This window comes from Hordeum vulgare, chromosome 4H (genome assembly GCF_904849725.1).
Source record: "Hordeum vulgare subsp. vulgare chromosome 4H, MorexV3_pseudomolecules_assembly, whole genome shotgun sequence".
NCBI classification, from domain to species: domain Eukaryota; kingdom Viridiplantae; phylum Streptophyta; class Magnoliopsida; order Poales; family Poaceae; genus Hordeum; species Hordeum vulgare.
The window spans coordinates 568,802,961-568,829,373 of NC_058521.1; the positions used below are offsets into that span (position 1 = coordinate 568,802,961).

The 26,413-nt window shown below is 43.4% G+C and overlaps 3 protein-coding genes across 3 annotated transcripts; 2 read left to right on the plus strand and 1 right to left on the minus strand.

The window, feature by feature from the left end:
- The first annotated feature begins 739 nt into the window (after nucleotides 1–739).
- LOC123447105 lies at nucleotides 740–1,341 on the plus strand. The gene has a single exon (XM_045123675.1). It carries the CDS (start codon nucleotides 892–894, stop codon nucleotides 1,276–1,278), a length of 387 nt encoding a protein of 128 aa, XP_044979610.1. The 5' UTR covers nucleotides 740–891; the 3' UTR covers nucleotides 1,279–1,341.
- An 8,091-nt stretch (nucleotides 1,342–9,432) lies between these two features.
- On the plus strand, nucleotides 9,433–13,696 carry LOC123450775. Its single transcript, XM_045127872.1, has 8 exons — nucleotides 9,433–9,546; nucleotides 9,717–10,047; nucleotides 10,236–10,309; nucleotides 10,439–10,501; nucleotides 10,966–11,067; nucleotides 11,173–11,238; nucleotides 12,109–12,187; nucleotides 12,347–13,696. The coding sequence occupies exons 1-8, from the start codon at nucleotides 9,433–9,435 to the stop codon at nucleotides 13,369–13,371; spliced, it is 1,854 nt and encodes a 617-aa protein (XP_044983807.1). The 3' UTR covers nucleotides 13,372–13,696.
- A 2,384-nt stretch (nucleotides 13,697–16,080) lies between these two features.
- LOC123449609 (cation/calcium exchanger 4-like) lies at nucleotides 16,081–18,365 on the minus strand. The gene has a single exon (XM_045126886.1). It carries the CDS (start codon nucleotides 18,171–18,173, stop codon nucleotides 16,272–16,274), a length of 1,902 nt encoding a protein of 633 aa, XP_044982821.1. The 5' UTR covers nucleotides 18,174–18,365; the 3' UTR covers nucleotides 16,081–16,271.
- Nucleotides 18,366–26,413: the final 8,048 nt, after the last annotated feature.

Below are 26,413 nucleotides of genomic sequence, written 5' to 3' on the forward strand. Positions count from 1 at the left end.
TTTGGGCAGCAGGAAAGAGGAACGTTGTCGTTTGGGGGCCGTAACCCGCGACGCGACGAGGCGAACGGCGGAGGAGGAGTGTGTGAGGGTCTCTTCTCTTCTAATGTTTCAATAACATGTAGAAGAGAGACACTTATAAAAGGGGTTCAACTTCTTCTCTGCTAACGGGGTGAGACTAAACTTGACACCACCACCTTATCATGCCATCACCTACATTGACCTTTAGAGATTTATTAAAATTGTCTCATGGGTCTTAGGCCCGTCTCAAATTTCAACAATAAAAGTTTAAAAATCAAAATCCAGAAGTAAAAGCAAGCCCGAGAGGCTGTGGGTTGTGACACCTGCGTGTCACAGATCCTCTCCCGGAGAAACAACGGCGAAGGAAGTGTAACGAGAGCCGTCAAAACCATACTCCCGCACGAGCGGTTGACCAACCCCCCCCCCCCCCCCTTCTCCAAAAGCTGACCACTGTCCCGCTCGCACCGCCTCCTCAGGACCAGTCAAACACCTTCTCTCTCTCTCTCTCTCTCTCTCTCTCTCTCTCTCTATGTATTCAGCCGCTACCACCCGCGCTTCTCAAACTATTTAACACCACACGACCGGTCCATCTTGCACCCCCAACATGTCATTCTCGCGTGTCTCGCAACCAGCCGAGAATACTTCTCTTCTCCTGGATCTCAGCCGTCCTGTATATAATGGTTTCCACAACGCTCGCAAAAGGCACACACAAACACACACATACAACCTGAGGCTTTCCGGCGAGGAAAAGTTGTGAGCAGTTCAAGAACAGAGTCGGCCGCACGAGGAGATAGATAGATAGATTAGATAAACTGAATATTGATCAAGTGAAGTGCCGCACACAGCACGTTGGTTCTCGATCAAGCAAGGTTCATGGCCATGGGCAGCAATGGCGTCAAGGTCACCTACATCGAGACGCAGTTCGTCACCTCCGACGCCGCGGGCTTCAAGTCCCTCGTGCAGCGCCTCACGGGCAAGTCCGGCCCCGAAGCCGCCGACGCGCCCCCGCTCCACCGGCCGCGCCCCTGCCGCGCCGCCGCAGCCGAGAGGACGAGCGCTGTCTCTGGAGCACCGAGCCATCTCACGTCCGCCGCCGCGGGCTCGGTTACCGTTGGTGCGGCTGCGGACCATGTGCGGACAGCGGCGTTCGCTGCCGACGCCGGCGATTACTCGGAGCTGCAGGAGCTTTGGGATTACTCGGAGCTGTTCTGCGCGAGCGAACGGCGCAGTGTCGGTGGTTACAGTGATTTCCTCTATTGAAGGTGTAAATGTTTTTGGTTTTGAGTTTGACTCTCTGGTTACGAGGTAGTGAATTCAATTCATTTTTGCGTGCTCTGTGCTTCTGTGTTCTGTCTATTGCGATGCCAAATGCCGCCATGGCTGGCAACAAGCTCTCGTCGTATCATCTAGACGCAGCAGTCCGCCCCACTTCGTCTCTTCCTCAGCCCGACCAGCGCCGTATCCGCCTCCATCCCTGTCCGCAACCAGTTGGGCGACCCCAAACGAATGTCCGGTTTGTCCGGTTTTTGTCATTTAATAGGAAAACGGACGATTGTGCCTGAATGTCCGGTTTATCCGGTTTTTATCTGTTTTGACATAAAATGGATGACCGTGTTCGGTTTTGGCCGTCCACCTATAGGTGCATCCAATTGGATAACCACATCGCAACTTTCCAGCTTTAGCCTTCAAAAAGAAAACTTTCCGACTTTAACTTTAAGAAAACGATCATACATTTTAAGAAGCATACAATAAACTTAATTAAACATTAACACAAAGTTAAAATAGTTCAAACTTGTTCCGGTCGCACATTTAAACTTAACTTAAATTAAAAAATATAAAGGAAGATAGATTCATCGCCGTCGCCGAGGTTGTCTTGGATAACGTCATCGTCTTCATGCGCAGTTGTCCTCTTCGTCGTCGTCCTTGATGAGGTCGACGTACTATATATGGCCGCTGCCATAGGTAAGCTGGCGGCTTCTGCGGCTCCTCCTCCTGCTACTAGGTGGGAGGCGCTTGCACCACCTCTCCGTTGAGGCGACGATGACCATGTGTCTGCACCCACCAACAAGGGTGGCATGGACACATACTCCGGCTTGCATGGACTAGTCTCACCACTGTGGAAAATAGAGGAGAGAACGCTTGCCCTTGACAGCGGCGGTTTCGTGTTAATATAGGCACATCCCATCTAGGGTTACAAAGAGATTACATATGGTTAGGAGTTGGATTGACATACAAGTCATATCTCAACAACCTAAAGAGATAGAGGAGTTAAACCGGTTTATCTACACCGAACACATTACAATGTTTAACACTTCCCCTCAATCACAACTATCTAAGTTGAGGTTGCTTCTGAATGCTTCTAGCTGCCGAAGGGTAAGGGGTTTTGTAAACCCATCTGCCACTTGATCACGAGTTGGTACAAATCTGATGTTCAATAGTTTATCTGCAACTCTCTCACGAACAAAATGATAATCAATCTCAATATGCTTTGTTCTAGCATGAAAAACAGGATTAGCAGACAAATATGTTGCACCAAGGTTATCACACCATAATGAAGCTGCCTTTGGGTGTCGAACACCCAACTCTGTCAACAAATTCTGAACCCAAATGATTTCAGCAGTTGCATTTGCCAAAGCTTTATACTCAGCCTCAGTACTGGACCTAGATACTGTGGGTTGTTTACGAGCACTCCATGAAACTAAGTTACCTCCAAGAAACACAGCAAAGCCTCCAGTGGATCTCCTATCATCAGGACATCCTGCCCAATCTGCATCTGAAAAAGCACTAACAAGCATAGAATCTGTTTTGCTGATTTTAAGTCCATGATCCTTTGTTCCTTGAAGGTACCTAAGGATCCTTTTTACTGTTGTCCAATGTACACTAGTAGGAGCATGTAAAAACTGACATACTTTATTTACTGAGTATGAGATATCAGGCTTGGTTAATGTCAGATATTGTAATGCTCCTACAATACTTCTATATTGACTAGAATCTTCTGTTCCTAGTGTGATCCCATCATGGAGAGATAACTTCTCAGAAGTGGATAAAGGTGTACTCGAAGGTTTACACCCCTTCATCCCTATCCGTTGGAGTATCTCCTGTACATACTTTCCTTGTGACAGAAGAATGCCAGTATGTACACGTTTTACCTCAATACCCAAAAAGAAGTGTAAGTCTCCAAGATCCTTAAGTGCAAAATCCTTGCCTAGATCCTTTAGCAAGGCCTCCACTGCTCGAGAGGAGGAGCTGGTAACTACTATATCATCAACATAAATGAGCATAAAGATAGTGAATCCATGCTTATGATAGAAAAACAGCGAGGTATCTCCCTTGGAAGGTACAAAACCCAGAGTTTGTAGCTTTGCAGACAGCCTAGAGTACCAAGCCCTAGGTGCCTGTTTCAGACCATATATTGCTTTGTCAAGTTTGCACACATGATAAGGTGAGTTAGGATTCTCATACCCAGAAGGTTGTCTCATGAACACTTCCTCTTCCAGAACACCATGCAGGAACGCATTCTTCACATCTAGTTGTCTCATGCACCAATTGCGAGATACTGCAATAGAAAGAATCAACCTAATCGTAGCAGCCTTGACCACAAGACTAAATGTGTCCTCATAGTCAATTCCATACCTCTGTTTAAACCCCTTTGCCACCAGGCGTGCTTTGTACCTATCAATACTGCCATCAGACTTTCTTTTTACCTTGTACACCCATTTACAATCAATGATATTTCTGCCTTTAGTCGGCGGAACTAAGTGCCAGGTCCTGTTGCTCATAAGGGCAGAGTACTCCTCGTCCATCGCCTCCTTCCATCGTGGTGCACCAACTGCTTCTGCTAGAGTTTGAGGTTCACCTGTGGCACAAAAGGATCCCCAGCGAATACAACCGTCACGGTATACCTTGGGTTTGACAACTCCCCCTTGAGATCTGGTGTGTGCACGGGCAGGTGGTGGTGGAGCAGGACGAGAGTTTTGTTGTTGGAGACGATTTGATGACGAAGAGGCAGCAGATCCGGAGGCCGCAGAGGATCCACAGGAAAACTCCTGTGCAGATTCGGCGGGCTGGTGGTGATCGCCATGCAGATCCGCATGGGAATCAGGGTCGGCGGCGGGCTGCTCCCCGACCGGTGTCGCGGGGTACGACGCAGGCGCAGCACCTGGCGCACCAAAGTCCGAGGCGGGGGACCCAGCCGACACGTCCTCGGGCGAGGCACGCACCAGCGGTGGTTGGCTAGTCTCACGTGACAGGGCCCCACCTGCCCCCGCACCTGTGGGGTTGATCTCGCGCCCGACCAGCCGGGACCCGCCTATCCCCGCGTGTGGGGAACCGTCCGGCGCACCGCGCCCGACCGATGTCGCAGAACCTGGCACGGCAGTTCCCGAGGAGGATCGCCCGACCGGTGGCGCAGCACCTGGCGCTGCAAGTCTCGAGGCAGATCTCCCTGGCGCACCCGATCTCGAGGCAGTTCCCGCCGGATCTGCTGTGGATAATTCTGCAACATTGGGTGACATAAAATCATGGGAATTTTCACTGTTTTCGGCAGTATTTTCCTGTGAACTTGCAACATCAAAATTATTAGTAGCAGAGGTATGAGACACTGGCATATGATCAACAGTAATATCCCCTTCCCCAGACGATAGATGCATAGCAGGAAGGAGATGAGACGGTAGTAAAACAAGCTCCTTGCGGAGCTGTGCACCGACATTTGGGTGAAGTTGTGCAAAAGGAAAAACGTGCTCATCAAACACCACATCTCATGAAACATAGACTCGGCCAGAGGCTATGTCAAGACATTTGTACCCTTTGTGCATTGTGCTATATCCAAGAAAAGCGCATTGCTTAGACCGAAACTCAAGTTTATGTTTGTTGAAGGGACGAAGGTTTGGCCACACGGCACAACCAAAAATGCGAAGGAAATTGTAGTTTGGTTTAATACCATAGAGACGTTCAAGTGGCGTTTGGTGGTTGATAACTCTACTAGGGACGCAGTTTATGAGGTAAACGGCAGTAGAGAAAGCCTCATCCCAAAATTTCAAGGGCATAAAGGCGTGGGCAAGAAGGGAGAGCCCAACTTCCACGATGTGGCGATGTTTGCGTTCAGCTGAGCCATTCTGCTGGTGAGCATGGGGACATGAGGCATGGTGAGAAATTCCAATGCGCTCAAAAAAGGTGTTTAGGTGTTGATACTCTCCTTCCCAGTCTGTTTGCATAGCAAGAATCTTACGATCAAAATGCGCTCAACAAGTTGTTGAAATAGGTGGAATTTTTCAAACACATCAGATTTGTTTTTGAGTAAATAAATCCAGCTCAATTTACTGAAATCATCTATAAAGCTCACATAATATTTTTGTCTGCCTACAGAGACGGGTCCAGGACCCCACACATCTGAGAAAACAAGCTCTAAGGGAACTTTTGACACACTACTGGAACGGGCATAGGGAAGTTGGTGGCTCTTGGCCTTTTGACACGAATCACAAACTAGCAAGTGATCTTTTTTATTGGAGACAGGAAGACTAAAATCACGAAGAACTTTCTGAACTATTGGCAAGGCAGGATGCCCTAAACGTTTATGCCACTTTGAAGTAGATGGGATGACTGCACCAAGAGCTTGGGGATGAGGGACTTCTTCACGGCCAGAGACTGGAAACAAGCCACCCTTACTCTTGCTTTGTAGAATGGTTCTCCGAGTGTCCCGATCCTTAACAAAAACAATTTCAGGGTAAACTTCAAGAAAGGCATAGTTATCAACCATGAGACGTGATGCAGAGAGGAGACTTTTATCAGCTTGTGGAGAGTGGAGGATGTTGTTGAGAGCTAAGGAACCATGGGGGGTTGATAAAACTGAATGACCAATATGGGCAATGCTCATACCTTGACCACTAGCTGTGTGGATTTGTTCTGTGCCGGTGTAGCGATCATGCACCGCAAGCTTCTCGAGTTCCCCCGTGACATGGTCGGTGGCACCAGTATCAAGATACCAGTTGGTATCTACTCCATAGGAGTGAGCAGCATTGGCAGATCGGTTACCACCGCCTCCACCGTTGCCACCACCTCGACCTCCACTGCCCGCAGGGTTGCGGACGTTGTTGTTGTAGTTGGGATCATAGCGCTTCTTGCAGCGCCACGCCCCATGACCACTTTCTTTGCAGATCTGACAGTTCTCGTATTTTCGATCACTGCCACGATCACCACCCTGGCGGGAGTTGTTGGTGTTGCCGCCAGAGTTGTCGTAGCCGCCACGCCCTCCCGTGTGATTGTTGTTGTAGCCACCACGGGAGGTGTTGCCGTTTCCACGTCCACGCCCCCCACCCCGAGAGGCGAGATTAGCAGAGTAGGCGTTGGTTTGCGTCGAGATCCGGGCTTCAGCAGCAAGAAGAAGGGAGAAGAGCTCACCAAGGCCGATGGGTTGGTCGGTGATGGTGCGCGTGGAGATGGCGAAGACGAAGCCGTTGTACTCCGGTTCATGCATCAGCCCCTGGATGATGTGGGAGACGATGTCATCTTCGTCCAGAGGCTTTCCAGCCGCTGCCAGCTCATCAGCTAGTCCTTTCATCTTGGTGTAGTAGGATGCCACACAGGAGTCACCCTTCCTGGTGCTTGCGATCATTGACCGAAGTTGGATGATGCGCGCCCGTGACTGCGAAGAGAAACTTTAGAGGATCTCCTTCCAGGTTGCCGCAACAGTTGTACAATTGCTAACCTGAAGGAGTATGTCATGGGAGAGAGATGCAAGCAGAAACGTGAGCACCTACTGATCTTGAGTTACCCAAACCACATGTTCAGGATTTGGCGTCGCGATGAGCTCCTTCTTCCCGGAGACCTCCGTCTCCGAGACGAGCTCAGCAGCGGGTTCCTTGATGGAGCCATCGAGGTAGCCCATCATGCCTGCAGCCCTAACATGGGGCAGGACTTGCGCCCTCCAGACCAGGAAGTTTTCCCTGGTCAGCTTCTCGGCAATGGTGTGTCCGAGGGATGCGATGGAGGGGGTGGCCATGACAACGACAGAGGAGGAAGACATGACTTCTAGATGCGGTGGAAGAGATTATCTCTGTATACCATGTGGAAAATAGAGGAGAGAACGCTTGCCCTTGGCAGCGGCGGTTTCGTGTTAATATAGGCACATCCCATCTAGGGTTACAAAGAGATTACATATGGTTAGGAGTTGGATTGACATACAAGTCATATCTCAACAACCTAAAGAGATAGAGGAGTTAAACCGGTTTATCTACACCGAACACATTACAATGTTTAACAACCACAACTGGTCCACCAATGTCGAGTTCCAAGGCATGGTAGTGGGCTCCTTTGGCATGTACTTCATGGCTTCCAAGATCACGAGACACAGACACACACACAGAGAGAGAGGAGAGAGAGAGTGAGAGAGGGAGGGAGAGGGAGGGAGGAAGAGAGAAGGAAAAGGAGAGAGGAAGAGAGAGGGAGAGGGAGATAAACACATAGCTACGGGTACGTACCCTCAGCCCAGAGAGTGAACTACTCCCTCCTTATCATGGAGACCGCGGGGATGATGAAGATGGCCTCCGGTAATGATTTCCCTCTCTCGCAGGGTGCCAAAGAAGGCATCAAGATGAGATCGCTTCAAAACAGAGGATTGGGGGCAGTAGCAAAGGTTTCTTCTGAGGGTTTCTCGATTTACAATAATTTTCAACGTTAGTTTCACACCAATCGAAGTTACATGGGACCCATGAGCTCGTAGGGCACTTCATACCCCCAGGGCGCATGAGGTGAGCTCGTGACTCCCTCGTGGTTCTTCTGATCCTTCCTCGAAGCTTCAGAGGTCTCTAATGTTCCAAAAAAATCACCAAAAAATTTCGTGCCATTTGGACTTTGTTTGCTAGGATTTTCTGGAAAACAAAAAATAGTCAAAAAACAGAAATTGACACTCGGCATTAGGTTAATAGGTTAGTCCATAAAGATCATATAAAAGTACACCAAAATCATGTGAAACTTAGGTAAATATGATATGAATACTTCATAAATTATAGATACATTAAAGATGTATCAAGAGTGTCTGGCTCCATCAAGCACGCCCGCCTCTTGTTTGACGAAATATTACAACGACGGGTCACCCCAACCGTTGTCACGTTTGGCACACTAATTGCTGCATTTTGCGATTGTTGTTGGCTTGCGGAGGCAATTGACGTCAAGGACGCCATGACTAAATAGGTAAATGTGAGGCCGAACGCTCATGTGTATGCCAGTTTGATGAAGGAGCTCTATCGGAGTGGGGAAGTGGACAAGGCGATGATGCTCAAAGAGGATATGCCAGTTTGAGACTGACTTAGTTGAGGATATGCCTAGAAGGGGCTGCCCCTCCCGTTGTCGTGATGTACATAAGGCCCTTTGACGAGATTTATGCTACCGGGGCGTTTCATGAAGCAGATCGGGTTTTGGATGAGATGGGTATTAAGGGTTTTGCGCCAAGCAAGGATGGTGTGACCAAGTTAATTCGGGGAGTTGATAGGGAAGGCCGGAAGGGGATGTAGTGTCACTAGAGTCAGTGTTGTGTCGTGTGGCAAAGGTGGACGCTTTGGAGTCTACTGCATGGGAGGATGTTGTCAGCAGCGCACTGAATGAGTCTACATCGAGAAACATCTTGAGTATTTAAGATTTACTTGAATCAATCTCTGGATACTAGATTAGAATGGATGTTGTTTTGAAACAATGATTGTGGTGTTTTATCCACTAAACTACCACCATGTTGCGTTGCTAGCCAAGGCTGCCTATTAGGTTTTCCTACACAATCCAGGTTACTTCTTAGCTCGAAGTTCTGTTGTATTGATCACCATGAAGAACACCCAGATGGGACCAAAGATAGATGGAATGTTGAGATTGAGTTAACTAACAATAGATGTGCATTTGATGCAGGATGGATGTAGTGCGCAGATGGGAGTATATTGCCAATAAGAATGTTTCATACAAGGATATAAAAACCCTAAGGTATATAGTTGCTTAGGATTCTTTGAATACTGATATGCTTACGAAGATATTGTTTTATTGAATCGGAAGTTACATTCTGTTCTTCACAACTCTTTAGCACCACATGAACCTGGTCCATTTTGTATCCCAACATGTCATTCTCACGTATCTCGCTACCTGAGAATAGTTTTCTTCTCCAGAATCTCAGATTCCTAATCTTCTCTCGTAGCGACTCGTTTATAAACTGACCATGTCGTACTGGCACGTGTGCCTCACCACGTGTTGATCCCTTACGGGTCGTGTGATTTTTTTAACCTAATTACTTGGGAGCGGCGGCGTCTCCCGACTATAGGAGGCGAAGCACGCATTGACATCACAATTTTTGGCCAGATAACGTGGGGTCCGTCAGGAACGACGCAAGGGCGACTCGATCTGGACGCTTGGAGCTTCGGCATGAGCGGTTGCCGGTTGGCCATGGAGGGCTATCTACGGACAGCTTGGACGACGCAGCGACGCCATGAGGGTGGGCTCGAGGGAGAAGAAAAGGACAGGGGAGGAGGAAAGGGAAGCATGACGCCGGAAAAGGAGGTACCTCCGACTAAACGTGACGTGTCATTTTTTTTCGAGACACCGCCTTGGCATGTCGACATTTTGGTCTCTCCTCCGCAGAGGAGCACAACCCTTGGGGTGCGGCGGGCCAGACGCGGTCCGTTTAACCGCATGCCGGGCCAGCCCGCGAAGCATGGGCCGTTGGCCAGGTTGGGGGACCCTTCCCCTGTACTCCACCTCCACTAACCTTTGGCCCAACCCAACTGCCCCGCCGCGCCGCCTCGGTAAAAGACCTCGACGGCTCCGACCTCCATCGCCACCGCAACCTCAACCCACCTTCCTCCCTCCTCCGCCGCTGCGCCACTTCCCATCAGCGTTCCTCCCACTGGCGCATCCCCGAGCCCACCTCCGCCTCCGCCGTCCGGGCCGCGATGCGCCTCCGCTCCCCACTATCATCCGTCCCCGCGATTCGCGGCGGCGGCCAGGCTGCGGACGCCGACTTCCTGCTTGACTCGTGGCTCGGGGCACTGCGGGACCTCGGTGAGCTCCAATTGATAGGAACGCTTTCCGCCAAAGGTTTTGCATTTCGTGTTCTGAAAGCGATTCCATTCGATTCGGAACTCTCACGTGTCCAAGTTCGGTATGGAAAAGGGCGGGTAGCGTTTTCAAATGCCGGTTCGAGTGTCGCTGTTTGTTGTGATTCGCATCTGATGTGGTTTGGAACGCAGGTGGCGACCGCGGGTGGCAGCAGCCAGGCATCGGGAAGATCCGAGTCGACCGGGCATTGGATCGAGCATGTCGGGTGCGTGCACTCTCTCCTCCTCCCTTCTCATTGTCTATCTTCTTTTTTCTCCGAAACATACCATCTTGCCACTGCTGGTGATATTTGTGTGGTGGATTGATTCGTTCGTGGGTTGTTGGTTGTGATCAGGTTGTCGGGGTGGTGACACTGTGCACACCAAATGGATACGGCGATCTCATTCTGAATCTGAAGGTGACCATGAACATCACGGCCTAATGTTATTATGTTTGGTTTCTTGAAGTTCTGTAGCATCATCGTTGAGTTTCGCTGATTACCATGTGAAATGTGAGTTTTTTTTTTCTTTGCATCGAGTTCATTTGGTTACTGGGAAAAGTTCCAATCCATGGTTCGTGTTGCATTTCTCTTTTGCTGTAACTGCAGAATTTGTTCTATTCATAAAGATTAACCAGAAAAGTAGTCCTTCTTATCACGACATTTGGGAGACCATTGTTTTCTTCTAAATAATTTGAAGGAGAAGCTACTGTTTGCTTGCCAGATAGGTTATATTTCAGTATTACATCATGTCTCGAGAGTTGTAACTTTGATCTAATTGAGTTTCCAACAACTTAGTTTTGCCCGGAGAAGATTAGAAGATAATAATTATATGTATTTTTTCCAATACTTAGCAGCAATTAACAACGAGTTGTTCTTAATAGGACCCATCTGGCACTATTGATGCATCAGTTCACAAGAAAGTTCTCTCAAATGAAAACCTTTCAAAGGGTTTATCAGTTGGGTCTGTCATTGTTCTCAAACAGGTAATGATATGTAACTTGTGAACAATAATGTTAATCCTGTTATAAAACTACTCCATTGTTCTGCCACGAAATTGTTTTCACTGTTGAAGCTATTTTTGATTTCAGGTGGCTGTTCTTCGCCCTTCTAGCACAGTGTGCTATCTGAATGTTACCCAGAAAAACGTTGAGAAGGTATTGTTCATACACTTACATATTGCACTTTTATAGGTTCTGACGTAGGCAAGTTACGCGTTATCTTACTACACATTCCTGATTCCTTAAATTTACTACAAAGTAATGTATTTTAATACAAAGCAATTAGTTTACCACATACTGCTTGACTTCTACTATCAGTGTGTGCGGATTAGGTTTAATATGGTGGCCTGCTTTGGGCTCAGATTAACGTAGCTATATATATGTAGTCTGTTTCTTATGAAAAGTGGTATCTCTTAGCTTGTTTTTGATACCCTTCCATCCTTAAAAGTTTCATTAATTATTATACTTGGACTATCATAATAATTCATGTCCGACAAAATTATGTCATTTTAATGACTGAATTTTACCATGTTGCCCTTTCTGGTACTTGAAGAATTTATATTGTACAGACTTGAAGGGTGACATAATATGCGTCTACGAATCTGTCCCATAAAAATCCAGCTGTGACTAATAAAGGAGATTTAAAGAGAGCACTATTGAACATTGAAGCTTACTTGCACTTAGACACGCATGTTTTTATTTAATTGTTCAGACTTAAGTTAAGGACGTGTGTTATAGATTGCAGTTCTTTTTTTGAAACGTGGCAAAAGGGATTACCTGGTTATATTAACAGAGAAGATAGCGTGGAGTTCTAGTTGTATGCACGGGTACTTGTATTGTCAGCACAATTACCTGAATTTAATTGCTTCTAAAGTTTCAGGACCTGAAACTGTATAATCATTTTTTGCAAGCACGTTCGAAATGATATCTTCTCAGTTTTGAAATGCTGTTATATTTATATGTCGTATCTATTGCATCAGAAGATCATCTTAGGTCATGAACTCATAATGATGTTCACATTCCCAGGTGCTGCAAAATGACAGTGTCTCCCCATGTAAGCAAGCAGTTCCATCAAGTAATTCTGAAAGGCAAAGCCAACAGCCTGGTAACTTGCAAATTTCTCTCTTTATTCATCCCCCCAATAAAATTTGATGGCGATTTGCCGTGCTTTCCATCCCCCCCCCCCCCCAAAGAACAAATAAAAATTGATGGTGATTTGCTGTGCTTTCCATAGTGAGTTGCAAAGTAACAATGAGTTTTACAGGCCAAGGAGATAACATGGAAAGGGAAGCTCGAGTTGAAACATCTGATGGAATGACAGCGATCCTCAGTAAGCTCTCGAGGACCAAGGATGGTCAGATAGTCGTCTTGTGCGATAATGGTGGTGCAGCAAAAGCTGTTAATAGTAGTAGTCTGAGAACGGGCAAAGATACTCATGATGTACAAAATCATCACGAGAAACGGGTGGAGCAAATGGATTCAAGTTCTCAAATAAAGAATTTGCCAGGCTTCAGCACCAGTCAGCAGCTGCAGAAAATCTTTTCTAGCATGAATCCAGCTAATTGCCAGCTGAAACAAGGAGTAAGCGTACCCAAGTATGGAATAAGCAGTGAAGCTGAAAGTTCTGCTGACGATATAATGAGAAAATTGACAGGTGGTGAAATGATGGTTCCCAATAACAAGGAGACAACTGTTGCCGAGGGTTCTCGTCGTAATTGTCGAACACATGGTGCAAGCAACAACACTTCGAGAATGGACGTCCATGCTTCAGAAAAGCCCCAGGAGATTGGACTTCAAAAGATGGTACAAGACCACTCCCGCAAGCATGTATCAAACAACAATAGGGATGAGCATCAGCAGGAAAACCCGGGTGCAGACACAAGATGCACAGCGCCGATTCTTGGTGGAAGCTCAGTTATGGCTGGAAGCAGAGACTGTACGCAAACTTCCTGTACTGGAAATCTGAGGCAACTCTCTGGCGATGAATTGATGCAGCCAAGTAGTAAAAAACTTAAGAGTGATGCGATGCTTTCCGATGGCAATGGTCTGGATGACATACCAGATGATTTCCTCGTTGGTCACAATTCGATCAGGAAGCCTGAGCATCAGCAAAAGGGCATGCAAAAGGGCATCCATGCCGCAAGTGCGGGTACCCTCCAGTCAACTCAAGAAAATTGCTCAATATCTGCCACTGGCGGAACACGACCTTCCAGTCATAGGATGGTTTCAGTGTCTTCTGTGCCAGAATGGACTGATGAGCAACTTTCTCAACTTTTTGATGACTACTAACACCGGAGTTAGTAGTCAGTTTGATGTTATCTCAAGGGTGTGATGTTATCTCAAGAGTTATGATACTCGAGCGCAATTATGGCAACTATTTACGAATAGCAGGCAACTGTGCATCAATGGTAGGCAACTGAACATCAACCGTAGGCAATTGATCATCAGTAATAGGTAACTAAGCATCAAAATTGAGCAATTTCACAGTATTTGTAGCCAACTGAGCATCAACCATAGGCAAGTGATCATCATTAATAGGCAACTAGGCATCAATGTTTGGCAAATTCATAATATCTGTAGGCAATTAAGTATCAACCGCATGCAATTACTTGTACATAGCACTAAATGTGCCTTATGTTTTGTATGATTTTCTCATTTTTACAAATATCAACCAAATAGGTAGTTCAACTACGCTAAAAAATAAGTTGCTTTCGTATAACACTAAAGTTGCCCAAAAAAATTGTCAAAACCTATCCATATGAGATCTACTTTTAAAGAACTCGTCGTAAGAAAGCCAGTCGTGAAAACGAAACTCAATTCTAACGCTCGGTTCAAAAGATGTAGCTTTTTGAAAAAAAGAAACAAATGTAATTAATTACACTGGAGGAGGAACCGGGTCGTTTCCTTTTATGGATTTTTCTTTGCGTGCGGGGCTGATGTTGTCCTATTATATAAGTGCTCTTGCGCCCGTGAACGGGCGCCTTTGCGTCGAAAGCCGTGTCCTAAGAAAATTTGCATTATCAAACATAAGAGATTGTGCAGTAAAAAAGAGGAAAACTTATAACTTGCTATCGCCAATTAGCTAGCGGATCTTACTAGTAAAGCCATAATATGTATGTATACAAGGATTCTTGTTAGAAGCACAAAGGAATGTTCAAAAATTCATTTTTTTAATTGGAAAATATAGTTACTTTTCCATGCACACAAGTAAGAACAACCGAGTCCTGGTTTCTCTGAAACAAATGATGAACACAAATTGGTTAATGAGCCCTAGCAGAAATTTTTACCGTGAGTGTAACTATTAAATTGTGTGCTTTAGAGTGGTAAAGTAAATGAGTCGGGATTAAGTTTGCAGTTGTTTTAGCCGATCGATAGGTTAAGATGTCCCTTGAATGTTCAAGGTTCTAGGATATACTGTAGCAGTAATGTTAACACCGAGCAAAATTAGACAAAGTGGGGGAGTGAGCGATAAATATATGGGGTGCAAAAGATATGATGTAAGGAGAAAGGGAGACTTACATATCACAATGAGAGAAAGAGAGGGGAGATAGAGAGCTTTGCTGAGAAATATAGCACAAGTGCATTGTTACATGTTTAAAATTTGAAGTTGTGTTGATGAAGGTGGAAGGGGGCTCGAGAGCCGATGTGTAACTAACTGAGATGGTGAACATGGACTCGAGTTGCGGAGATAATTGCTGGAGAGTGTAAAGTGATATATTGATAAAAAAAGGTAGATGCAGATGTGTATGAAAAATCTATAGGCATACGTTAACTCGATTAAATCTTCATACTAATTATATATTTCTTGTGTAGGATAGTTACGAGTTGAGGTACATGCATATATTTCTTGCGTATGGGAGTAGCGCCCCTCGCACCGCAGTTTGATTTGCTGGTGGACCATACTTTATTGTAAACTTAGTGATGGCCGAAAGGCATCCTTAATGAAATGAAATGAGATTTCCCATGCAGAAGAAATATATATACTAAGCTGATCTTAGTTTGTAACATAATTATTTGGATCATCCTCTATGTAATATCACTGAGTTCCATTGTAGGTGAAATTGATTCCAATTATTGCAGGCTATATTTCCTATACATGCGAAATATGATATACATTATATACACAACAACAACAAAATCTATAAATGTAAATTTGACATGAATTGTATTCGTACGCGTAATCAGAAATAATAATTAAAAGCCCGTGGCAAGAGATGTCATTTGTTTCACATCATAGAATTTTTTTCATTGAGTCTAGGCTAATATTTATTTTCCTATGATATGTGAAGGATAGGAAGAATTCCTCCATAGGAATAGGATTCTATCCTTACAAACCAAAGGACAGTAAGGCCTTGTTTGGTACTAGTGTATTTTAGGAAATTTGTGGGGATTATCCCGGTCAAACCCCTCAATCCCCACACACCCCATAACACCATTTGGTTCTAGTGTATTTGACATGTTTCATCCCCACATTTTCCCTCAAATCCCCAAATTATAATGCATTTTTCTCAATACCCAATACACTACCCCTACCTAGTGTATTGGGGATAAATGGGGATTTGGAGGGATTGGGTGAAGGTTGAAGTTTCACCCAATCCCTTGGAGGATTATCCCCACCAATCTCTTCAAAAACACTAGTACCAAACAAGGCCTAAAGGAATTTTTCCTATAGAAATTCCATCCTACACAATTCCTACAAAATTACTCCAAACCAAAGGAGGGCTAAACGTTTTTTTGACACTTTCATAGACTCTAAAAGCATCTTATGAACAAGTTACAGAGGTAGTAGTAGATAACAAGCTAACATGACTACAAGTCGGTGCTGAGCAAACACGTGAGAGTACCAAACTGCTAATTTTCTGTCACATAGCCTACAAAGCAGATCGTGCCCCTACACTTAAGCACCGGCTCTACAGCAAACAAACCAAAAATGTCACACTGCTGCACAGAAATGGAGTATTCCTTTTTGTACCTTAGACAAGTCGACACAGCACAAGCGTAAAAATTATTGCTATCAGGATGCAAGATGATAAGCTTACAGATAAGTACACCAGTTGCAGGCATGCTCTGTTTTATTGTCTGCAACCCCTGACAGCCTACAGCTAAATTTGAGGCAGAACAACAACAGAACAGAGGAACTCATTTCATTTGTATAAACGACACAGTCATGTACAATAGACACAAACCAACTAATTCAAGCCCGGGAGCGGCAATATCCCCATAGCACTGCTTACTCTAATGAAAAGGAAAACCGAGTAAAGAGCGATGAGGCCAACTCCGAGTGTCTTGTTAGGCCGCATGCCGCTCCGTGGCAGCGTGACAAGCGCCCAGACCAACCCAGCAACGAGGAAGCTCATCGTGTAAATAAGAGAGCGGTCCTGCGGAAGAACGTACGAGGTGGGTGCCGTCGACCAAGCTCCAAGCAGCATTGATATTCCTAAGCCAGCAAGTGTATTGAACATAGGTCCTGCATAACATCCAGACATAGCGATCTGGACACCATCTCCTCCGTTCATTGCCAAGGCTACATTTGACATCAAGTCACCCATCGAATTGCCCCATGCTAACACTGTTAACCCAAGGATTGAAGGATTAATGCCAAGTATCACTCCAAATGCAACCAACAGCGCAACCAGCTCGTTGGCAATGATGTAGAACCAAACGATGCTCATCACAAACCCTCCAAAGACCCATGGGAGTAAGTATCTCCTTGGAGGGCGGTCAGGACTGGTGAATGAAAAAGCAAGACCAGCCAGCGCAATCCCGAAAACACCAGCTATAACATATGCTGCTACGCTGGCACCCGTGGATACTCCATCCTGACTGTTCCAAAGAAATGCTAAGAGAAGAGGCGAAAAGCCAGCACTGGCAACAGCATATTCTTGTGACCAACGGTCTTCCTCAACTATTGGAATCGTCAACTTTCTTGGTATTGTCAAGGGTAGCTCCAAAAACAAAAACAGCTTGGAGAAGTTAAGCGTGGAGGTATCCACTCTGCCTTCTTCATTCCAACCCCACAATGGCCTGTCAGGCGAACCATCTCTCCCCTGATTTGAGTAGATAGCCACATGAGAAGCCCACATCCACTGCGGCAATGATGTGTTTACCTGGGCCGCCTCATCACTTGTATCCTCCTCAAGAAGTGAACTGTAAACAGAATCATCCTCCTCTATTCCTTGTGCGAAGATACTTCCCCTCACAGGAAGCAATGGTGTGACTACATCAAACTTCAGCATCCGTGCGTGCTTCCTTAATAGCTCATTTGCAGCAACCACAAATGCATAAACCACATAGATCGACACAAACAGCATAGCTCCCCAGATGGTCACCTTCCCGACGATCAGCATAATCGACAGTGCCACCAAGGTGATCAGGAAGAATCCAACATCCCTCACAAAGCACCTCCAATCAATCTGCACATTCTTCTCCGCGACGGACAACGACACAGCCCCAACAACGACGCAGGTAACAAACACCGCTCCGCCCAGCACGCTGTTCAGCCCCACATCCCCGGCGCCCGACCCCATAAACGCCGCAATACTGGCAAACACATCGGGAGCACCATTACCAAAGGGAAGCAGGGTAACACCAGCCACAGTCGGCGGAAGCCGCAGCAGCGCCGACATCTTCTCGAGGCTGCAGCAGAAGTAGTCCGCGGCCGTGTTACCGAGCATGTAGAACAGCGCAGCCAGGCACACGGCAAGCACGGCATATCCAAGCAGCCTGAACCTCTCGCACCGACAGTAGAAGAAGTCCAGGTAGTCGACGAACCCGCCGGAGCTGCACTGCGGGTGAGCCCGGAGGAACTCGCACTGGGACCCGAACCCCTCGTGGCGGGCGACGCCGGCGCACGCGGTGGAGGGGTCCTCCAGCTGCTCGCCGTTCAGCCCGGTGACCTCCGAAAGGTTCCCGCCCCTGGACGCGGCGGGGCTGGCGGGATCGGCGCCGGAGAGGAGCCTGCGGTGGAGCGGGCGCGAATCGGAGCCCGGGGAGCCCCCATCCGGGCGGGCGTAGAGGAAGAGGAGGAAGAGCACCAGGGAGGCCGCGGCGACGGGCCGAATCCGGCGGGGATGCGGCGGCCGCGAGGCCATCGTCTCCGGGGAGGTCACGGGATTGAGTACCGGGGTGCTGGCATGCCGAATCTGAGGGCAGGTTTGGGGGAATTTGGCGTGCCTCCGGGGATCGGAGGTTAGGGTTTGGTCGTCGGAGCGCGTGGTTTGGGTGGGAATTGGGGATTGACGGGACGACGACGGTGTGGGGGAAGGAGGGAGACGGCGTGTGGCCCCGGTCGGCTCGGATGCCGCGCCAAGAAGCAAACGGAACGGTCGTTGTTAAGTGGGCCGGATTGGATTAGGCCTCCATCTGGTTGTGCTAAACCTTTGCTGAGTTGCTTTTACGTCGCCAATGGCAGAACAGTTTGCGTCTGTACCTCATAATTATTTTTGGAAATGCTAAAGATCTGACGTTGGATTTTTAGGCATGGAAAACCAACATTTTTATGGCAATTTATATTGACACGGGGATGAAGATTTTAGTTTGCAATCATGATAATTTTCTGGCAAAAAACTGAACTGAGTCGGATTTGCCATGCTCACTAACTAAATTTGTCATGCTTGACAACTAAACTTTCCATCAAAATCATTTGATTTTCAATGTCTAAAAATCTTACGTTCGTTGGATACTCAGGTACAAACACTCACTTACATTTTTTGAAAATATTTTAAAAAGGGATAGGAGAGTGTCATACAATAATTTTATGCAAATAAAAAGTACTTATTTCCAAATATTTAATTGTCTGCCACAAATGCACAAGTGTGATGAAAATAATTTCTAACTTTAGAAAAGGGTGCAAAACACCCCTCCTTTCTAAAGTTCTAGCTTTATCCTAACTAAGTATTATTTTCAGTTGGACCAAATTTATTGAAAAATACGCAAGTGATATTTATGACAATTCTAAGCAATATTTATCCTAAGAAAATTCGACACAAAATTTTAAATTCTGAAAAAATAACAAGAAATAAACTTTTGAAATAGAAAAAAGACAAAATAAATAAAAATATAAAATCTTAGGCGAGCAATTTTTACAATTTCCTTGATTTTTGTATGTAGAAATGTTTATTAAGGGTTGCGGTTTTTTAATGGTACCAATAATTTTATACATTATGAATTTTTTTTCAAGTTCCATGTCCTTTTCATATTTTAACAATCATGTTTTAAAAATGTAAAAACATTTTTCGAATGTGTAAACATTTGTTTAAATGATAAAAATATATTTTTCAATATCATGTATAGTTCTTAAATTTTCACGAAAATGCTCTTACGTTGCACGAATATTATTATAAAATGTTTTAAATCTACTTTTTCAGAATGTTTAAAATATATAAAATGAAGAAAAAAAGAACCAACATAATTGCTTTTGTATATGGAGTTCCATGAGTACATGCTTATAGAATATGCCACATTTGGTCTTCAAATAAGCGAGACATAGACACTCCCTACTTCTTGAGTTTCATTTTTACGTTTTTTGCGGGTAAGAGTTGCTTTGTTACTTCTAGGGGGGGGGGGGAGGGGGGAATTTGGGGTGCTTTCGGGGATCCGAGGTTAGGGTTTGGATGTCAGAGCGCGAGGCATTTCGGGGATCCAACTCTATTTCACATGGGAGCTAGTTTTGCAGAAGTTCAAAACTAGCTTCCATGTGCAATAGAGTTGGACAATTTTTCTCTCTCGAAGAAACCCAAGAAAAAATGGAAATAAAGAAATAAAATGAAAAACAGATATAAAAAAACAAAAAATCATAAAGCAAAAAGGAAGCAAATCAAATAAAAATAAATTAAAAATGGAAGCACATGCGTGCTTCACCATGAAAAACAGTTGTGTTCTTCACTTTTTCGAGAAACACATTTGTATTCACTTTCATTAAGCACATCCCTGGGAAGCACAACTGCGTTTTTTCGTGAAGCACCGTAGTCTCTGAAAGTGAAGACATAGTGGTGCTTCACCGTGAAATATAATTGGTTTTTCACACGCTATGCTTCATGTGAGAAAGAAACTAAAAATTAAAAAACCTAGACAAACCCCAACGCAAGTGCAAAAAATGTGATACCACGGGTGCACCAACGTGTGACATGTAGAAACGGGTGGGAGCACTCTACGAAACGTCCCCGCGTGCCCTCCAGGAAGCGTGCGCAGCGGGTACCCGTTCGCTAAGTGCTCCCACTATATGCCATGCTTCTGCTTCTGCGTCAAATAGATCCCGTGATGCACGCGCGGGAGCCACACCGGACGGCCCATATTCGTCCGTTGTAGCCAACGGTTCAATCATTAATATAGGCATACTAGTATAGCCCGAGGCACCGTAGCATCGAGTGGTTCAAGGTAGCGACCTGGTTACTATGGTATCTTTTTTTTCAAAAATGTTTTTAAATGCAATACTTTCTTGAAGACATAGTTTGTTTAAAAAAAACTGAAAACATTTTTTTAATTCCAAACAGAAATTGGGATCATTTTCTGAAATGTGAATAAATTGTGTAAAACCGTTTTTTTTAATAGAAGCATTTTTGAATTTGTTAATAAATTTTGCAAATGGGAACATTGTTCAAAATTTGAAAACAAAGTCTTTGTTGATATTCCTGTTTCCTCTAAAAGCAAAGAAATTTTGAAAAAACATAATCATATATTGAAATTACTAACAACCATTTTTGTTTTAAAAATTTAGATTTTTTTGAATTTGTCAACAGTTTTCAAAAAAAGGAACAGTTTATAAAATCCTACAAAATATGAAATTTGCAAACAATTTCTAAAACACCAATTGTTCTAAAAAAGAACATTTGTTTTTATTTTCCTTTATATTTCAGTAATTTTTCAAAAATAAGAAGGAAAAAGTGACAATAGAAAATGTAGGAAAAGAGAGAAAATTTTGATGAATAAGGATTATCCTAGAAGGCTCCCAAAACCGCGATTGTTGGAGCGCCTTGGCTGCTCAGTTCGATCACTTTGATCTCCAATTGTCGATAGTTCTTATTTTTCCAGTTTTAAAATTCTTGAACATTTTATTTTTTTAGAAACATTTTCTTTAGTCTATATGATGATTTTTTTAAAATATTATGCGAAGATTTGTTTTAACATTACCATTGCCATTTTTTATATGTATGAATATTTTTAACTGTTGTGAATAATTCTTAAATGGTACACATATTTTGTATGATGTGAAATATTTTTAAACTGGCACATCTTTTATCTTTTATATTTTATTGAATGCAACATATTTTTAAATTGCATGCAGATTCTTCTAAAACGTTTTTAATCTAGTTGTTACAAAGTTTAGGAAAAATGAATAATAAAGGGAAAAAGAACCATTGTACATATAATTTTTAAAGTTGTACATAACTTTCTTATATGGCACGAACATTCTTCTAAAATATTTCTAATCTATTTGTTAGAACGTTTAGAAAGAGCCATAAATTTAGGTCTAGTCACCATCAAAATCTCAATAAAATGATCTTGAACCAACATGTCCCGAAGATTGACATTGGTTGTTGAAACATTTTCATGGACCAATGTATTGCAAACATGCAAAAATGAGAAGTTCTCATTTTTCACATAGGAATAAAGCTGATGAACCAGGATCGACAAAAGTTCTCATTTTTCACATAGGACAAAATATCAATATCCGGGAAGATTCATGGATCCCAAGCTGTGCCACTAGGAAAATTGTAACGCCTAAGGGGTGCATCTGTTAACTAAGGTAGGTGATCTCATTGATCCTGCTTCCAATAATTGGGATGAAGACCTGATTACACAAACTATGTGGCTCAACAATGTACAACGGATTCTTTCAGTTCCACTCTCACAACATGATATGCCCGATTTTATTGCTTGGAGTAATACAAAAAATGTGATGGTCTCGGTTCAGTGAGCTTATTCTGTGAAGTGGGACCACCAATATGGCACCAAATTATAACAATCTAATGGGATGGGGTGAACCACAATCAACCCTACTTGGAAGTAAGACATGGAAGTTATCTTGACCGGCAAAAGTTCAGTTTTTTATATGGTGTACGCTATATGGAACACTCTCATGTCGGGTTACGCTTGCTAATATACATATGAAGGTCTCTCCCATTTGCCCCACTTGCTCTGAAGGTTTAGAAGATATAAAGCATATGTTTTTCCATTGTAATAAAGCAAAGGAGGTCTGAAAAAAGGCTAGGGATGGTTGAGAGTACTGATAAAGCTTGCGAGGTTGATCATGCTGGAGAGGCGGTGCTGGAGTACCTACTATTTCTTCCACATAAAGATTTGCGGATAATGGATCACCACAATGTGCACGAGATGGTTGTTATCTTAGCATGGTATCTATGATGGAAAAGACAGAAGTTGGTGCACAAGGAGAAAACTCAAAATGCACTTTAGGTTTCAATGGGGGTTCTAGCCCTTACCACAAACTTCATAAATGCATTACCCCCCCCCCCCCCAAGGATGCTCATTTGACCACGACCTTCTGAGGGGTACGATGGGGACGGTCTTGAGAGATAACAGAGACATGTTTATTGCTGAAGGGAATGGAAAGATTGACTATTGCGCGGATGTGTTGATGACGGAAGTTTTAGCTCTTAAATTTGGTATGGCGCTGGAGTATAGGGCGGGATGTAATCACCTTACCATTAACTCGGATAATCTATAGGTGATTGATACTATGCAGGATGGAGGGCAGTGGGCGGGCGTGGCGACAACAATCTTCGACGATTGTTTTCATTATGTCTGTGATTTTGTTACTACTAGATTTAAATATTGTAATAAAAAAACAAATAAAATAGTACTATTTATCTCTATGAATAAAGTTTTGGATTTTTCTAAAAAAACAGGGCATGAAGCCAAAAAGACCTCACCCTTCCCATTGATTGTGCCTTCCTTAATAAATTTCCAGCGACTGTCCTCGTCTTCTACTACCTCCTCCCGGTGTATAAGTCATTCACGTAGCTTTATGGCGACAATTTATAACTATCTAAATATGTATCATATGTAATAAAATATACATATTTAAAAACTACATCCGTGTAGAAATCTAATGATATACTTTTCATGACATATAACAAACATTTAATTTCTCAAATCGATGACCTAAAACTACACAAATGACTTATGCGCCGGAACCGAGGGAGTACACAAAATTGTATGAGCGAAGCTCGAGACGACACACATCAGTGCTCGCTTTCTTAATTACTTTCACTGCAGGGAAAACAACACCTTTGCCATGGACCGTGGAGTGTTGTATGTGATAAAACAAGCCAGGTCAATGTTGCACAACACATCATTCACAACGCAGATCCATAACCTATGCATTCCATAATTAAGAAACAGCAAAGGGTTCAGTCAGTACGCCATGGCGCATAATCCAGGGGCGACGGGAACCAATAGACGAATATGCCATGCCCGCACCAGGAAAACCGGAAAGAGATCTGTGGACGCACGATCAGATAGATCGATATCGAATATACTGCTCGGTTCATACTACTCATAATGAATAGTAACATACATATGTTATTATTTAAGTTACTACCTTTATAGTGAATAGTAACATAGAAGTAATAACATTAAGCCTTTCATTTATGAGCCTATAGACTCATCTTCTCCTACTATGAGTAACATGCTAAGTTACTCAATTTCTCTTTCTTTTCATTAATTAGTCACCACATCATCTTCCTTACTTAGGTGTCATCTATGTTACTACTACCTATGTTACTCCCATTATGGATAGTCTGAGGTGTGTTGGGCATCTAAGGAGGAGCACTACAATCTAGACGCAATGAGAGTGGACTAGGTAAATAATTTTAATCATAAAGGAAGCCAATCATCATCCAAGTCTCTCTTTTCAAAACACCGCAATAAATTAAACAATAATACTATAATTATGATGATTAAACATCGCAATAAATTAAACAATCATCATCCAAGTCTCTCTTTTCAAAACATCTAAGGGCACCTTCAATGGTCGTATGATCATCGTTGGTAAAATTGTCACATAGATGATTTTGATGACATGACACATAATAAAAGAAGAGAGAGAATGAAACCGTATGAACTTGAAGCAACGGTTCATGCACAAGCTCCGAGGCAAACATGGTTATTTTTTCAACATTTAATGAACCCACTTAGTTATTTTACATACGGTTAACATACACTTCATTGAAGAGCTTGTATGATATGCTGTTGGTTGATGATGTGGACACTATACCAACGATTGAACATACGGACTTTTGAAGATGCTCTTAGAGCATCTCCAACAGTCCGTATGTTCAATCGTTGGTATAAGTGTCCACATCATCAACCAACAGCACATCATACAAGCTCTTCAATTGAGTGTATGTTAACAGTCCGTATGTTCAATCGTTGGTATAAGTGTCCACATCATCAACCAACAGCACATCATACAAGCTCTTCAATAGAGTGTATGTTAACCGTATGTAAAATAACTAAGCGGGTCCACTAAACATGGAAGAAATAAACATGCTTGCCTCGGAGCTTGTGCGTGAACCGTTGCTTTAAGTTCATACGATTTCATTCTCTCTCTTCTTTTATTATGCGTCATGTCATCAAAATCATCTATGTGGCAATTTTACCAACGATGATCATACAACCATTGGAGATGCCCTAAGGAGTAGCTAGCATGGTTTGACTAATCCATGAATTTAAATTTATAACATGCAATCAATTCCACGCTAAAGTAATTAATTAGGATTAAGTTTAAGAGGAGAAGGATTGCATGCGTTGGTCCAACGTGGTTTCAAGAAAGGGTTAATTACCTATAATGACATAGACGATTTATACTTTTGAAATTTCAGAATTCTCTTTAGGTGCCCAACACACGTATTTGATTGGACGATCCTGACGAGCGGACGTACTACGACATTCGGTTAAATTATCCGGAGACAGCCAAAACTCACACGGAAATGGACTTTAAAATTGCGGGAAAAGACCGAAATGATGTGATTTGGTTAGTAGGGAACGGCGGGCAGGTAACGAGGGATTTCGTATTTTTTTTATGAATGATGGCGTTCAGACCCTGAGAGCAGCTTGCATGCCTATTAACCAATGATCGTCTAGTGGGGTTGGTTAGTTAGACAAAGAGAGGCGATGATTACGTCGCGCGCGAGGCAGCTGATTCGGCCGGACTAGCGCTGATTGATCATGAGTGTGACCGCGCAACCGACGCTTTCTTTGGATATGCAAATCACTTGAACTGATGAGACACTCGACCACCGCCGAACACTGCAACTCACTAAACTCTCACGATTGAAGGTCTCATAATGAATTGAGGTTTTCAATTAAAATTTAGTCATCCAATTTTGACCGAGTCAACAATTTTTTAAGAAGTTCTTTTATTTAATTCTTCTAATTCGTTATGCTCCTTAATTTTGGAGTTTTTTTATTCGATGGAGGTATTCTATATTTAGGAATTGGTTCAAGATTTCGACTGGGTCAATAATTTTTAAAATCAATTGGGGAGCAACCGACTTATAAATATATATCAATCCCATGCAACCCCTTGCCACGTAAAAATATATTATTGCAGCACCTAAATAGTATATGCACACAGTGACGCGGAAAATTTTCGGACATAAGTATCGGTTGAATGACACATAATACAGAATCACGCCACGAAAGACCCATCAAAGCATCGCATTATAAATAAAAAATACTCCATCATCTTTCACACTATCCAAATCAAATTCTACCTCGATTCCAAGGTGTATTTTTTCTAGAAATTTCAAATTTATTTAACTTTGACTAAGTTTGAATAAAAAATATCGGCATTCACAATACTAATAAACAAAATATAAAAATTTATTTCATGGTGAATTTAATGATTTCAACTTGATATTATGGATATTAGTATAGTTCTCTATAAATTTGTTCACACTGGAAGAGCTTTGACTGTTAAAAAAAATCTAATATATCTATATTTTAAAACCAAGAGACTAATTTATTTTATAAAAATAGAACAATACCAGCGATGCAGCAACGCGCGCTTAATCCTTCTAGTATAACACTAATATCCCTAGAATTGGAGAGCCCGTTTTTGGTCTCCAATTGATATTGTGACACCCGATTTTGATCTGGTCAACAATTTCTCAAAGCTCTCTCATTTAATTATTTTATTTATATCTCTATAACATTATACTCCTTAGTTTTATAGAGTCCATATTCAATTGAAGTTGACTCCAATTAAAATTAGGTCACCCAATTTTGATCGGGCCATAAATTTCTCAAAACTCACTCGTTCATTTTTTTAGACAAATACACAATGCTTTCTAATGGGTTCGGTTTACGA